This window comes from Stegostoma tigrinum, chromosome 16 (assembly GCF_030684315.1).
Source record: "Stegostoma tigrinum isolate sSteTig4 chromosome 16, sSteTig4.hap1, whole genome shotgun sequence".
Lineage (NCBI taxonomy): Eukaryota > Metazoa > Chordata > Chondrichthyes > Orectolobiformes > Stegostomatidae > Stegostoma > Stegostoma tigrinum.
Window position 1 is genome coordinate 11,710,572 of NC_081369.1, and position 15,704 is coordinate 11,726,275.

The following is a 15,704-nucleotide window of genomic DNA, read 5'->3' on the forward strand; positions in this document are numbered from 1 at the left end:
AAGAGCCACATCAAACAGTTATTGTAGAAAACAAAAGCTCATGGTGTAAGAGAAAGCACAATAGTTTGGACAGAAGATTGACTGGTTAACAGGCACAAATGCATCATTTTCAGGCTGGCAAGATGTATCAAGTGGTTTGTCACAAGCTAGACTTAGATCAGTGCTAGACTTAAATGACTTACACAACTGAGCTTGGTTACATATCATGGTTGGCAAATTTGCTGATGACTCAAAGACAAGTGTGAAATTATGTTGTAAAGAGGATACAAAGAGGTTACAAAGGGATTCAGAGCAGTTGTGTAAGTGGACAAAGATGTGGCCAAATGGACTATGATACGGGAAATGTGAAACTGTCCATTTTGCCAGGAAAAATAAAAAAGCTTATGTTGTATCTACAGTACCTATGAACTAAATTGGCTATCAAAACCTTGGTAAGTCCATTGTGTCAGATCATCACAAATTAGATTTCAAGCTAAACAAAATTCATGCATAACTGCAGAGTTATTTATAGATGCATATTGACTACATTCAGTGTAAATGCACCACAGGTCATTGTATCTATACCCTGTATCTTATAAGGAGAATTCTTTTCTTGCAATTACCTGGTCCACTCGAGGTGTTGCTTATGTGACAGTTAGGAGCTATTCTTCACAAGTCCAGGCAATCAATACTAGACAGCACAAAATTAACCCAACGCTGAAATACTATCAGAATTGGCAGTGACTTCTGAGATATGTTTGCCTTAAAGTTTTACTAACCAGCTCCACAGAAACGAGCCCCAGAGGTTCGAGGAAAGGGAATGTTGGCATCCTGGTAGGAACCATAGGTGTTAGTGACTCGTGGAAAAGTTGGCAGTGGAGGTGTGACAGAATTTCCAAGGACAAATGGATTCTGGGAGTTAGCAGAGCCGCTGTTATCTTGATTCTGGAAAAGCAAACAAAGTCAAATGAAAAGTTATGAACTATAACAAGTGACAGCTTTCATTTTAACAGGTAATATCCCAGATGTCTGACATGGAATTACACCCACCTGCATGAGTTTACTTTTACCAGATGTCAATGAAGATTTGAATTATGCAAAGATCCAATTTGAAAATAAGAAAACAACTTGTAATTACACACATCTTGCCAAGTTTCTCAGAAATGTTACTATATCACTAACTAAATGGCAATTAATCTGTAAGGCTCCATAAATAAAATGACAAAATATTAACATTGAGGTGATTGATTTGAGAGAAGAATGTTAAAAGGGCACGAAGATCGAAAGTCTCATCCAAACAGCATCTTCAAGTGTGCAACAATCTCCAAGTACTGCAGGAGACAATCTCAATCATGTTATGTCATCTTTGGAGTGGGTCCTGTTTCAGAAGTGCACTACCACTGAGTCACAGGTGAGACAAGAACACAGTTTCATTTTGAGTCATGCTCTAAGACCTACACATGACAATTTATTTTCAAGTAATAATCAATTCTCAAGTCAACCATTATATTAATCAATAGAACTTAACTCATCAAATACCACTAAGATCTGTAAAGAAGCAGTACCTACCATACAAGAACACTAAATACATGTATTTTACCAAGCAAGTATTTTTATTAACATGAATTCCCTAATGTGTCCTTGGTTCAGTTTGCTGTGCAGGTGATGCAAGGAGGTGGGTTAAGACTATGGCAGCAATTAAGTGAATTTGATTGTTCTCGAATTGGTTTTCTATCTCTCCATTAACTAATAGGAAAATATTAAGAATGGCAACAGAATATCATCTTACCAAAATGAAATGTCTGTTCCAAGCAGATCTCTTTGATTGACGATGTGAAGCATAAACTGATCTAAATATATGTACATTATAAATTTCAAACAGAAAACAACTGCAAGCAGGTTCACTAACAGGCACTGTCCCATCATGTTCAATTTTGAAAAGGTACTTGATTACTCTTATTAAATGATTTTCATTTACAGGGTTGCACCATTGAGTTTAGTACAATGCAAGCATACAATGGTTCAGATACAGGAAACCCCACAAAAGGAATCAATTTTTAATATTTGGTCTGATTTGGGGTTCCCAAGGCTCCAAAGACAAGTGTTAAAATTCAGCTGAGTATCATCAAGTTACTTTCCCTTCTGACAACACTCAACCACAAAAGAACCTCACCATTTAGGTGAGGATTTAACTTTTAGTTCCTGTGAGTGAAGCGTCAATACTCTAAAGAGAAACAGAAACTCACCTAAACAACCTGCAAATTAAAATGACAAGTGTTAACTACATACAATTCCAGAGAATGAATCTCCAAAGACATTGCACAGAGTAGCACTGATCATTGTTCATAAGCAAAACAGCATTATTCATCTATTGATGATTTTACTATTCTTTCGTTTCCAGTCTCAATTCCACCTCCTTTCATTACCATCCCTTCTGTCAATGAATCTCTGTAATCTTTCACTCCATATTCTCTTTGTACCCCAATGCTCACACTATCTCTGCTTCGAACGTGCTGAAAACCTATTACAAGGCTATCACACAATGTTCTGATGAACGGCAAGTGACATGAAAAGTTAACCCATTTTTCTCTCTACTGATATACTTGATCCTCTATACATTTCCTGATATTATTTCAAAAGTCTTCAGAATTTTGTACGACAATGCTTTATGATAAGTTGTAAGACAGGATTTTCAATTGCAATCCTTCCAACTTCTAATCCAAATGTTTGATGAGGTGGAATGTGCAGCAACATGGGAAGAGGATGGGTTAAAGGCAGGTACATGGACTGTTCCTTAGGAGGGTCAGCATGAACACAAGAGCCAAATAGCTGCCTTCCTTCTTTTAACAACTCTATGATCCTAATTGTCAATTCAAAACAAAATTCACTCTAGATTGTATAAACAGATTATAGCATCATTTTGAAAGTTACTTACACATCAAATGTGACTGCAGGTTTTCTCAATCACATGGCTATTAAACACGCACATATGGCTCCCTTTAAATATGACAGCATCTTGGAATTATATCAGCCTAGTAATGAGGGTTAATAATCACTTACCACAACAGCCTCCAGGCTGGACACCAACTGGCGCAAACAAGGTTCCAAGCAACTCTGGTTTCGTTTCACTTTCTGGAGGGATGTGTCCTTCAGAATCTGAAGCAAATGTGAAAGGGTTTAATAAAAGTCCTACCACACTAAAAACATCATAGACAACAAATCTGTGAAATTCAATCCATTAAGCAGATTCACAAGCACACACAATGAACACATCATACTGATTACAGGCAAAAATAGGTAAAAATAAATGTACAAACAAACCCAACCAAAACGGTAAACACAATATACATGATACAGAACACACAAATTACTCAAACATATGACACGTAAATCGATAATTACCAATCATCAAAATTCAAACTAGGCACGCACACAAAAAAAATCAAACAAATGTACATGACACCTTACCATCTGTCTAGAAACATCACAAAGCATTTCACTGATGAATTACTTTCAAGTACAATGACTGCTCTGTAAACAGTTACTATTTTCTGCATATAATCCCACCTAAAGCAGAGATACAAATTTGACTGATCTGTCTCATATTAGTGGCTGAAGGAGGTTTGTTGGCCTGGTCACCAGGAGAACTCATGCTCTTGTCTATTCATCTGATCCAGCAGAACAAGCAGGTGGAACTACAATATAACATTTCATTTAAACCATACACAAAGTAGATGGTATACTGGCAATTACGAGAGGAATTTGAATTCAGATGAGGAGATGTCTTACTGCAGTTATACAGAGCCTTAGTGAACCCACAGCTAATGCACTGCATGTAGTTCTGGCCTCCCTAGCAAAGAATGATATATTTACCATTCAAGGAGTGCAACAAAGTTTACTAGGCTGACAGTATTTTGTTCTGGCATCACCGGTATGCCTGGACTGTCCTATGAGGAGAGGTTAATTTGACAGGTCCTGCAAGCACTGAAGTTTAGAAGTATGAAGAATTGGACTGAAATGAAGAATTCTAACAAGGCTGGACAGACGAGATGCAGGGAGGTGTTTTCCCAGGTGGGGAAGTCAAGAATCAAAGGTTGCAGTCTTAGGGTATGGGGCAGGCAACTTAGGAATGTGCTGAGAAAAAAAAATTCTTCATTCAAAAGGTAGTGAACCTGTTGAATTCTTCACTCAATATATTCAAGAAGGAGGTTGATAAATTTTAGATCTTAAAGACATCAAGTGCTATGGGAGAAAGCGGGAATGTAGCACTGATATAGGGGGTCAGTCATGATCATACTTAATGTGGAGTTTCTTGAAGGGCCAAATGATCTACTCTTGTTCTTCGTTACTATACAGAAGAAAATACTTCATTTTCAGTATCATGACAAAACACGACAATCAAAGATTCTATGTGAATCCAACAGTCAGTTCTCATATGATTAATTCTTTTTTACACATGGTCAGTTTACCTTAAGAAGTTTTGATCTCATGCTTGAGCTGATGGTAGTGGGGTTAATGAACTGGAAGGAGGGAGCAGCGTTGTTTGGATACTGTACTGGAAACATCACAACCATCTTCACCCGGAGATTTCCACAATGCACCGAGACTGTGCAGTTGCGATTTACAGCATCCATCTATACAATTCAGAATGTAGTACTGTTGGCACCAGTCGTACAGTTGAAACAATAATCAAAATCACAATGATCCTGAAGATGTTCTGGAGAATTGAATTTTCATTACCCTCAGTAAAAAATGAAACTCATCTTGTGCCAGGTTTGCAGTTAAAATATCCTTTACATTTTTTTGCAGCTCTTAAGATGTCCAAAATTAACTTAAATTAAGCCTTAATACAGGTACATTGAGGCTATATTGCATCAATTCTCATTGCAAACTGTTTCTATCAAGTTTAGCCAAAAATACAACGATCACCCTAATTAGGAATCACTGTGAAGCAATGCACATCAAAGGGAGGAAATAGAGCCCTGTGAAAGAAAAATATTTCTCTAAATTCAGACTGACATTCCCATTATCTGATCTTGTAAACCTAACCTCTAATTTGTAACCACCAAACGGGCTCCAGTTTCTTTTTCTGTAACTTCAGGCATCTTATATGGTAGGATATGGTTTAACAGCAAATAGTGTGCCAAGGTTGTATTGTTGTGAGAAAAAGACTTTAAAGCCACAGTTATCAAACGGTTTTCATTACAGGTTTATTCCTTTGGTACCATTAATGTATACTGTTAACCAGAACAGTAGGGAAAAGAAGCAAATGTAACTGATGATCTCTTCCAGATAGTTGAATTCAATGATAGTTGAATGTCTTAGAACCTTAGGTGACAAGAAGATTGCTCCAGAACGGGCAAGGGCGGAGAGAAGGAAAGGAAGGCAGCAAATTCACTAGCGCTCTTTAGGGAAGGAAACTGCCATTCTTACCTGGTCTGGCCTACATGTAACTCCCAACCCAGAGCAATGTGGTTGACTATTAACTGCCCTCTGGGCAATTAGGAATGGGCAATAAATGCCGGCCTAGCTGCTGACGCTCTCATTCCATGCATGGATAAAAAAAAAAGAGCCCACCCACTGCAATGATAATCCACTGCATTCACACAAACCTCATCAACCATCACATTGCGGATTTGTAGATTAACCAACGAGAATTCTTGTTGCAATGTCTGTGGTAGTCCAAGATAATCAGGTTTGGAGCTGATTGTGACGTGATTATGAAAATCCTCTCTTAAAACTGGAAGAAAAAGAACATGCAGAGGGTAACTGCACTTACCATGAAAAGGAAATATACCTGATCAAATCAAGAAGACTGCTTGTCAACAAGCATAGGAGACAAATTTCATCAAGTACACTGCAGGATGGATTGACTGTATGACAAATCAGTACTTAGATTGCTTAGTAAAACAGGGTTTAGTCTGAGCAATGAATAACACCTACTTAAGCATTCCTTTACATGAATGGCCTGCATGCTTTACATCAGTATTCAGCACCTAGGCCTCAATATGGAATCACCCCACCTCAAGATCACAGATGGGTCATAATAGTTCCTCAAAATCGTAGACAATTCTGAACTATTCAGCTTAAAACAAACAGCACAACTACAGTAAACTAAAACAATCGCCCAATATATACATATTTTCACAATAATTGCATAGTTGAAATATGTTACTTTGGAATTATGATCAAAGCACAAAGTATGGAAAAAGAAACTGCAGCTTATCATTACCTGTACCAGATACAGTATTTGTCAAAGTACTGTTTTAATTCATCTTTCACGATTTCAAAACTGCCAAAATTCACTGAATCAACACTGTTAAACCAGGACAATGTCAAAATTACGCCGTGTGTGCTGAGGTAAATAGTTTTCACCCACTATTTTAATTCCACAGTCATAAGATAAAATTCCAAAGGACTCCAGACTAACTATAATTCAACCTTCCAGGGGCAGCTCATCAGCTCCAGTGCTCAGTGCTATCAGATAAATCACTGCCCGAGCCTTCATGGTGACTGAAGTAGAGGGTGAAGGTAAGTGATTTTTATCAATTGTAATAATGCTGCTATGGTGGTACGTAGCCAGAACTCTGGGCATCTATGCGGTGAAATGCTCACACCATAGTATGATTGTGCAGACAAGTGCATTGTACAAAACAGACACAAACTATTTGAATCAAGTATTAACTAAGAAAACAGTTGGCATTTCTGCCCTAATTTTCGCAGTCCCTTGGTAGACACAGACCTTGAGATTGCCAATGGTTGCTTACAGGTTAGATTTATGTAGAGAAAGGCAAATATCCTTCCCAACTTCCAATGCCATGCATTATCACTCCCACAACGTGCTGTGTCAGAACACATTGGAGTAAGATTTTGGCAAATTAACAAATTCTATACAAGCTGAGATTGGATGGGGAGAGTTGAGCCCCCAAATTCTGCTACTTCAGCCACCTGTCGCACACTCAAACATCCTTAAACAAGCTTCAAAACTAACATTTAGTCTTGCAGTCTCCACTTTGCAACTATTTAAGCAGTGGCTCACAGTCAAACTATAAAGAATTCCATTTTGAGCTTCATAACAATTTTACCTTCATCCTCTTCGTTTACATGACTTAGTGTTGGGGGAGGTTCAGTGTCCTGTGAGTGAAGAGCTTTATCTGCCTCTGGGAGCAGGGAAACACCATCAGTTAACTCATCGCCATCCAGCATGTCATTTGCACAAAGCTGAAACAAAACAGACGATCAAAACTTTGTGTTGCAGTTGCACGGAAAAGTTAACCATTCCAGAGCCAAATTATCACATGTCCACGTAACAGGTATTGCACTCTTGTTGCCTCCTAAACCATTCTGTTCCTCCATTTCAAACACAGTACACATGTATCCTTCAAAGTGCAATGACCATAAAAGGATACCTACAGCAGCCTTACCTGCACAATGCCACCTTCCCCTAATGGAATACAACTTAGCCACACCTTTCCCTCAACATGTTCAATCTCTGCTCAGCTTATCAGAAAACAGACAATAAATATCCACTTTTTCCACAACGGAAGAAAGGATCTTTGACTGGTATTCACTTCTTCCTATTTGCTCAGGCTCTCTTCAAACTGGTATCAACATCGTCTTCCAAATTTCTTACTTCAACCGATACATTCAAATTTGGGCAATAGTTTTGTGCAATGTAGCCTAATGCATCAGAGAATAGGCTTCTAAATAAAAATTTACTTTAGCATTATAACCAGTATCAATTCCAGTCCCAGGCTTCAGATGTTTAGTTGAAGGGATGTGCCAAAGTTATGTTTACCTACAAACATGTCAATCTCACCTTAAAGTTGCATACAAAAAATTAAACATCAATATGGATTTATCCTTTTGTTTTTCTCCTCCCACAGTCAAGCATAAAAGAAGCAAAATGAATAAGGAAGGAAGAAAATTTGTCACCATTGATGAAAACCTAGCATAACCCTGGCTCTCTAAAAAACTACATATGTACAGGTTACCACGCTGAGACAGCAGCCAGCTGATATCTTCCCATAAAGTTCAAGGTAATGACCTAATGCACAAATGGTGATGTCATAACTGGAACAGCTTGTAGCAGTTAACAAATCATTCAGCAAACAAAAAACACTTACCCGCTGTAGTTGCATATCAATCCGCCACATTCGTAATGTCTGGTCACGTGACCAGGTAACCAACTGATAGTCCTTCAGTTCTGCAAAAAAGAAGCCAGATTTAGAATGCTACCAGACTCCAATTACAAGACAACACACATACACTCCAGATATTTGCAACTGCTCGTCTATGTCACTGTCTCAGTTAAGGAGCGACAGGAATATTTACATCACCCATATCATGAAAGTGGCTGATGTATCAGTCATGAGCTCCTCCTATCTATGTGATTATCTCCACCAACCTAGCCCAAAAGCAACAGCAGCAACACAATACTGCACAGGAAATTCAATGTCAATAGACTGAAGATTCTGAAAAGACCAATGAATTCAGTCAGTGACTCAAAATCAACCTAATGACACTAATTTATTATGTCAATAATTTGGGTGAGAAATGCAAATTTTCTTCAGTAATTAAGAAGTTTTTCAAGTTCAATTGTTAAATTGCAGTATTAGAGACAAAGAAATAGGACATGACTCTGATCACATGGTGTTAAATTTACTATGAAAATATCTCAGACGCAGAAAATATCGGCACAAGGAACAACAACACTAATCCTGAAACATGGACTCTAATTTCTCTCCACACATGCAGCCAGACCTGCTCAGTTTTTCCATAAATTTCTGTTTTTAAAACAGCCTCCTTTCACACCCTCAAAAAAAATGAATATCACTGATTGAAACCATTTTGAGAACATTTGAACCTACGGATCTTGTGGAAATCATTCAGCCTACTTGGAAAAGGAACATCTTTCTTCAAATCCCTAAAGCCACACCTTTGGTAAAGCAAAGCCAAACTTGGCATTTAAAACAGCACAAGTTTCCAATAGCTTTCAGTTTTGGCATTGAAACAACTTCACAACAGAAAGTCAACAAGAAGGGTGTATACAAGATCAAAATCAAAACAATCATTATTTAATTCAAGAAAATGATCAACAACTTTAAATGCCTATCAACTAATGCAACAAAAATCATCAGTACCAGACTTCCATCGAAGAAATTTAAGCTTTTGTACACAGATGATAGAGCAGCAAATTGATAATTACAGAAAACGCAATTTCTGAGATTCTGAAGAACTTCAGCACTAGCCACTAAATGAAGTCAGAGAAACCCTAGTGTGAAAGAAGGGCATTCAGACCATTCAGTCCACAGCGACCTGCCAAACAGCAGCCCTCCCCACCGTAGCCCTGTAACTCCACATTTCCCATGGCTAATCCACCTGGCCTGCACATCCATGGCCACTACAGGTAATTTAGCTTGGCCAATTCATCTAACTTGCACATCTCTGGACCATGGGAAGAAACATGAGGACCCAGAGGAAACCCACTCAGACATGGGAGCAATGCACAAACTCCACACAGACAATTGCTGCAGGGCAGAGTCAAACCCAGGTCCCTGGGCTGTGAGGCAGCAGTACTAACCACTCAGCTACCATGCAGAAGAGGTTCAAACACTTCTCTATCCCATATGAACATTGCCAAATGATTGATAAGAAATAAATTAGGTTTGACTACCCATAATAGCTTTGAACGATATTTCACTTCAAGAAACGAGATTATGCCTCTAGAGCAGATCGACTTTCAGGAGAATCAACAGATAGTGTAAAGATCATTATCAGTTTAAGTTATTTTATTTTTGATTAATGACTGAACTGGGGAAAGGACTGGTTTACAGCAAAGGACTATGGAAGGAATGATTACACTTCAAAAAAGTTACTGAAACTCATTCTGTGTGGTGTTAACCCTGGTACTTTGTTCAAGCTGCGTGTGAAAATATTTGTGAATTGGCTGACTTTAGGAGCCCGAAATTTGACCATCAACAGGTTGCTGATTTTGTTTTAAGCTGTGGAGGCCAAAGGCAATTAAGTCTGACAAGTTATCTGATTGGTGTCCAATCATTGTCAAAGAACAACCCAGTAGCAGTGGAACAATCTCCATTAAAGTTTATCCAATAGGTTTTGAGATTAGATTTAATTTCTGTTCTTGCACGCTATCAGCACTTTCCTCTCAGACCCTCAAATATGTTGTCTCCCAGATTCATGCTTATCCTCCTGCAGACACCTCTTTGAATTACTCTGTCAGGTTTCTGACAGAGGTAAAATTATGAACAACTATGACTGTGACTACTAGATCAAGTCCCTCCTCTTTGTAGTCTTTGATTATGGTTAGCCACACTAGCCTCGTCAAAACCTCTTCTGTCCTGTCCAGCTTGATTCACTTCTGGCCTGTGTACCTCTTGGCGCTTTTCATCCTGTTAATCAATGGGTTTGATAATCTTGCTCAGGTGTTAAAAACCAGGAGCAACTGTGGCTGTTATTCACATAGCCCTTTCTTCTCAGAATTCAAAGACATCTTACAGGTCACACATCTAACTGGATCTCACTTTAGGATTAAGACTGTTGCCCACTTGTTCCCATTTCGGGCATCTTACCTTCCCTCTGTTTTCGCCAATGAAATTCTAGCACTACGTCATCATGTCCAACGAAAGTATGAACTGGGACATTTAAGTCTAAAACATTCCACAGAAGGAGACTATTTTCACCACGACGTAACTGGGGAACCATCACCGTCACTAAGCCATTGCTAAACGGCTGTCAAAGACAGGAAAAAATTATACAGAAAGTTATAATAACCTGGCAAATTAAAGTTTATTCCTGAAGGAAAATATCAGGCCGAGTGTTTATATTGACAAATGATGGAAGCATCTATTTCAGAGTAATAAGAGAAACCAAAAACATTGTTCAATATCAAGTAGTCAAAGAAGTACTTCAACTAATCAATCTTACTTCTATCAGTGCATACTTTCCAGATTTAGGTAGAACATTCCCAAGTAACCTATTACGTGGTAGAACAAACTACTGTGCCAATTTTGCTAAGACATGTATTTGGATTTCATACTGTGCTCTGAATGGAAGTAGTTAAGTAGAAGCTAAGTGCTTACCAGGAAAGATCAGAAAGACAATAAAGTTAGTCACAGCTGATATAGCATCAAGTACCCAAACACTGGCATTTCTAAAGACTATACCATTTTATTTCTGTATTTTTGTGTATGAACTCAAATGGACATTGGACTGTTTTAAAACCTAGGTTTATGGAAGGAATTGCTTCAGTTTTATAAACAAGATACTTAAAATTCTGTGTAGTGTTCATCCTCCTGAACTTTCAAGCTCTGAGCTAAGTTGTTTGTAGATGACATGATGCCCAAATGAAAGGGGTTGGTTAGACCTTAACAATGAAGACACAGCTGTTTATTTGAGAAGGTAGATAACTTCTTTGTAAGAAACAAACAAACAAAGTCATTCTTCTTTAAGTACAGGAATCTGGTCATTGCCTTCTGTTAACTTGATTCCAAACAAAAACAGGTGGACTGGAGCAACACCAAATGGAGCTGGAGGAACACAGGAGGTTAGGCAGCATCAGAGGAGCAGGAAAGTTGACATTTCAGGTCCAGACCCTTCTGCAGAAACAGGGAGGGGGAAGAGAGCTGGGAAATAGAGAGGGGAGGGGTGGGGCTGGGGAAGGCAGGTCGGATGGTGATAGGTGAGTGCAGGTAGGGAGTGATGGGGTAGTCAGGTGGGAGAGAAGATGGGCAGGTTGTGTCAGGTCAAGGTGGCGACAAGAGGGAGGCTAGGGCGTGGAATGAGGCTGGGGGTGGGGACATTTTAAAACTGGTGAATTCCACGTTTAGGCCATTGGGCTGTAGGCTCCCAAGGCGGAATATGAAGTGTTGCTCCTCCAGTTTGCGGGCGGTGTCATTATGACATTGGAGGAGACCTAGGACAGACATGTCACCTGGGGAGTGGGAGGGGGATTAAAATGGTTAGTAACCGAAGGTGTTGTTGTTTGTCACGTACAGAGCACAGACGCTCTATGAAACTGTCTGGACTGGTCTAGACTGGGGACTGTGTCTGCTTTTATGAAATCACTAACTTTTGTCGTAACTGAACTATAGGATTGAGAATCAGAGCATCTTCCCAATGGGATGCAACAGACAAGTATTCAATTCTTGTGCAATCAGGAAGAAATGCAGGAAGAAAAACAGATGCAGATCATAAAATTCTATTAAACATTCCAGTTAATTTCTCCTGTGTTACAATCCATACGAACAGGCAGTCCTCTCTCGCTCCCTATTGTTCAAAATTTTGATTAAGTTCATCAATGTGTTTAATATTGAAAACTAGATACAGTTAATATGAATTTGAAATAGGAGATCAGAGAAGAAAACCAGTTTTCCATGGACAGCAACCCATCAACATCAAACAGAAAAGCTGCTTACTGTGTACCGGGCCTTCCACACTGGAACTTGACATGACAGAATATTTAGATATTTCCTTGGTTGTCTGTAATCCCAGAACTAGAAACCAGAAGAAGAAATATGAATTCCTCTTGAATAGATTCCTCTGAAGACAGATCAGATATAAACCAATTGTGTTTAGGGTCTATTACTTACTCTGACGGAGTTGTCCTGGCTTGATGTAGCAAAGATGTGTTCATTCTCCGGGTGCCAGTCCAGTCCATGGATCTTTGACAAGTGAGCAGCAATATATTCCACTGCTGTATTAGGTTTCTGGGAAAAAAGGAAAGATTTTGCAGAGGTCTTATGTTAAAATATTTAAATTATCTTTGACAATTACCTCTACCTTAAGGCAAAAACCTTCGCTAAGTCTTACCATCTCTCTTCACAGCAACAGCATCTCCCAGTTACTTTTGTGCTTTGAAGAAGCTAACGTGCATGCCTTACTTTCCATTTATAGGAAGGTAGATGAGACCCACCCATTGAGGTTAAACCTGTCTATTACAGAAGCACATTCAGTCCTGATGTTATTTTCAGATTTTAATCTATTATCAATTCAACCTCAACGGCTTCTAGTCTAACAGAATAACATCTTCCTTATTTAAGTCAGCCACTGCTTAACTGGTAATGTTCTTAACAGAAACCTGAACACAAAATCCAGGCTGACACTCCGATCCTATATCAAGAGACTAAACACAACTGGAGGAACTGTATCAGATGAGGCATTAAACACTAACTTTGTTTGCCCTCAAGTACATTTAAAATATCGCTTGGCACAAGCTGAGGAACAAGAAAGTCAGCACACAACATCTGGTTAATATTTGTACAGTATTCAAATCATTAAAATACATTACATTTTAGATTAATTCAGCCATCTTAGGCCACTGAACTGTTCAGATTAAGTATTACATCTTTTAACTTGGTATTCATAGTTGTCACTCTTAGAAGGTGTACTTCCTTGGTTCTCTTTGCCTGCAATTATTTATTCCCCAAAAGGTTGGAGAAACCACCTTGATCTGAACTCTACAATGTAATGAGGGGAGGCGGGGGAATGATTTATGCCCTGCTATGTTTTCTTTTCTTACAAGAAATAGCGAAGCCAACAATTTACCAACTAAACACGAGACATACAAAGAAAAGCATAACAATTTTTACTTGAGTTCCCAGATATTTCAAGGTAAAGCAGTTACAAATTTCATAGTTGAAATTACATCCAAAAACCCTCTGTCCTTACTAAGCCGAGATCCTTGTTTTCCATGATTGCATGGTTCTCTTCCAACTCATTAGGAAAGGGACCAAGCTCAATTGGCTTTGAAAAGATTAAGTAAAAAATAACTTCCGGAATCTTAAGTGTTTTCTTTTAATAAATCTGTCAGTGCTTGAAAGCTATAGGAACATGAAACCATCACTGATCATTGTAAAAACCTGCTTGGTTCACTAATGTGAACCATGTCAGCCATTCCCAAATCCCATGAGGAATAACAATTTTTAAAAACTCACCCGTTTGTCCCAGATTCTCACATCTCCATCATGGCTTGTTGCTAAGCAGCAAGGGTTCTTTTTGTTCCATTTCACCTGAGAGGCTCCCGCTGCACAATATGGAAAAGAGATGAAGTGTAAAGAGGACAATTGTGTAACACAAATTACAACAGGTTCCCTATAGCAATCTTGCTTAATTCCCTTGGGATAATGCAGAAATGAACGCATTAATCTTGTAAAGTCATGGAAAATGTTTCCATTTGGACCAGGCTCACACGGCGCAACAGCTATATTATGTTAAAACAACTGATCTTAAGGATCTTTTCACTGGTGCTATCAATTATTCAGTGGAAAGGTGTGCTACCGGAGTCTCATAAGGAAACACAAGGAACTTTGTAAACCTCTTTGCTGTATCATTCAACTTTTGTACACAACACACATCACATTGTGCAATCGGGACCTACAGGTTTACCACTGTTTAGTTTATTTGTGTAATTCACCTACATGTTTGGTGACTGGAAGGTCTTGGTCTTTGTAACTTAATAGTTAATTTCACGGGTAGTGTGCTCTTTAAACACAGAAATACAATAAAAGCAAGGCTATTCATTGTATTGATTTGTTACAAATAGGTACATTAGTTGCAGGGCCAGCGACTGAGAGTGCACAGGGGAGACAGGGAGAGGGTCAAGTGAGAGATACAGGCAGTGGGGGAAAGAGATAGAATGGGGTGGGGGAAGAGAGAGAGAAAGAAAGAGAGAAACATACGAGGGGGGGGGGAGAGAGAGAGAGAGAGACGGGGAGAGACGGGGAGAGACGGGGAGAGACGGGGAGAGACGGGGAGAGACGGGGAGAGACGGGGAGAGACGGGGAGAGACGGGGAGAGACGGGGAGAGACGGGGAGAGACGGGGAGAGACGGGGAGAGACGGGGAGAGAGGGGGAGAGAGGGGGAGAGAGGGGGAGAGAGGGGGAGAGAGGGGGAGAGAGGGGGAGAGAGGGGGAGAGAGGGGGAGAGAGGGGGAGAGAGGGGGAGAGAGGGGGAGAGAGGGGGAGAGAGGGGGAGAGAGGGGGAGAGAGGGGGAGAGAGGGGGAGAGAGGGGGAGAGAGGGGGAGAGAGGGGGAGAGAGGGGGAGAGAGGGGGAGAGAGGGGGAGAGAGGGGGAGGGGGGGAGGGGGGGGAGGGGGAGAGAGGGGGAGAGAGGGGGAGAGAGGGGGAGAGACACAAACAGAGAGGGAGAGAGAGGGGGAGAGACACAAACAGAGAGGGAGAGAGAGAGAGACGGACACAGACACAGAGAGAGAGAGAGAGAGAGAGAGAGAGAGAGAGAGAGAGAGAGAGAGAGAGAGAGACACAGACACAGAGAGAGAGAGAGAAAGAGAGAAACATACAGGGGGGGGAGAGAGAGAGAGAGAGAGACAGAGAGAGACAGAGAGAGAGAGAGAAAGAAAGAGAGAGAGAAACATACGGGGGGGAGAGAGAGAGAGAGAGAGAGAGAGAGAGAGAGAGAGAGAGAGAGAGAGACAGAGAGACAGAGAGAGAGAGAAAGACAGAGAGACACACAGAGCGACGGAGAGAGAGAGAGAGGGGGAGAGAGAGAGAGAGACACACACAAACAGAGAGGGAGAGAGAGAGAGAGACACACAAACAGAGAAGGAGAGAGAGAGACACAGAGAGACGGAGAGAGACATAGAGAGGGAGAGAGAGAGAGACAGAGAGAGAGAGAGAGAGACAGACACAGAGAGAGAGAGAGAGAGAGAGAGACAGAGAGACACAGAGAGAGAGAGAGACACAGA

The 15,704-nt window shown here is 40.1% G+C and overlaps 1 protein-coding gene across 5 annotated transcripts in view; it reads right to left on the reverse strand.

The window, feature by feature from the left end:
• wdr59 (WD repeat domain 59) overlaps window positions 1–15,704 on the reverse strand; it is a 78,728-nt gene that overhangs the window by 46,058 nt on the left and 16,966 nt on the right. For all 5 annotated transcript variants that reach the window (XR_009446771.1, XR_007249087.1, XM_048546432.2 and 2 more), the window contains exons 7-16: window positions 13,935–14,023; window positions 12,591–12,707; window positions 12,417–12,494; window positions 10,572–10,731; window positions 8,106–8,185; window positions 7,065–7,200; window positions 5,592–5,719; window positions 4,449–4,613; window positions 3,040–3,135; window positions 759–924 (exon numbers count right to left, since the gene is read on the reverse strand). Coding sequence is in view for 3 of the 5 variants with exons in the window: in XM_048546432.2 (XP_048402389.1) it covers window positions 759–924; window positions 3,040–3,135; window positions 4,449–4,613; window positions 5,592–5,719; window positions 7,065–7,200; window positions 8,106–8,185; window positions 10,572–10,731; window positions 12,417–12,494; window positions 12,591–12,707; window positions 13,935–14,023 (1,215 nt within the window). In the remaining 2 variants the exon portion in view is untranslated. The remainder of the gene's footprint in view (window positions 1–758; window positions 925–3,039; window positions 3,136–4,448; window positions 4,614–5,591; window positions 5,720–7,064; window positions 7,201–8,105; window positions 8,186–10,571; window positions 10,732–12,416; window positions 12,495–12,590; window positions 12,708–13,934; window positions 14,024–15,704) is intronic.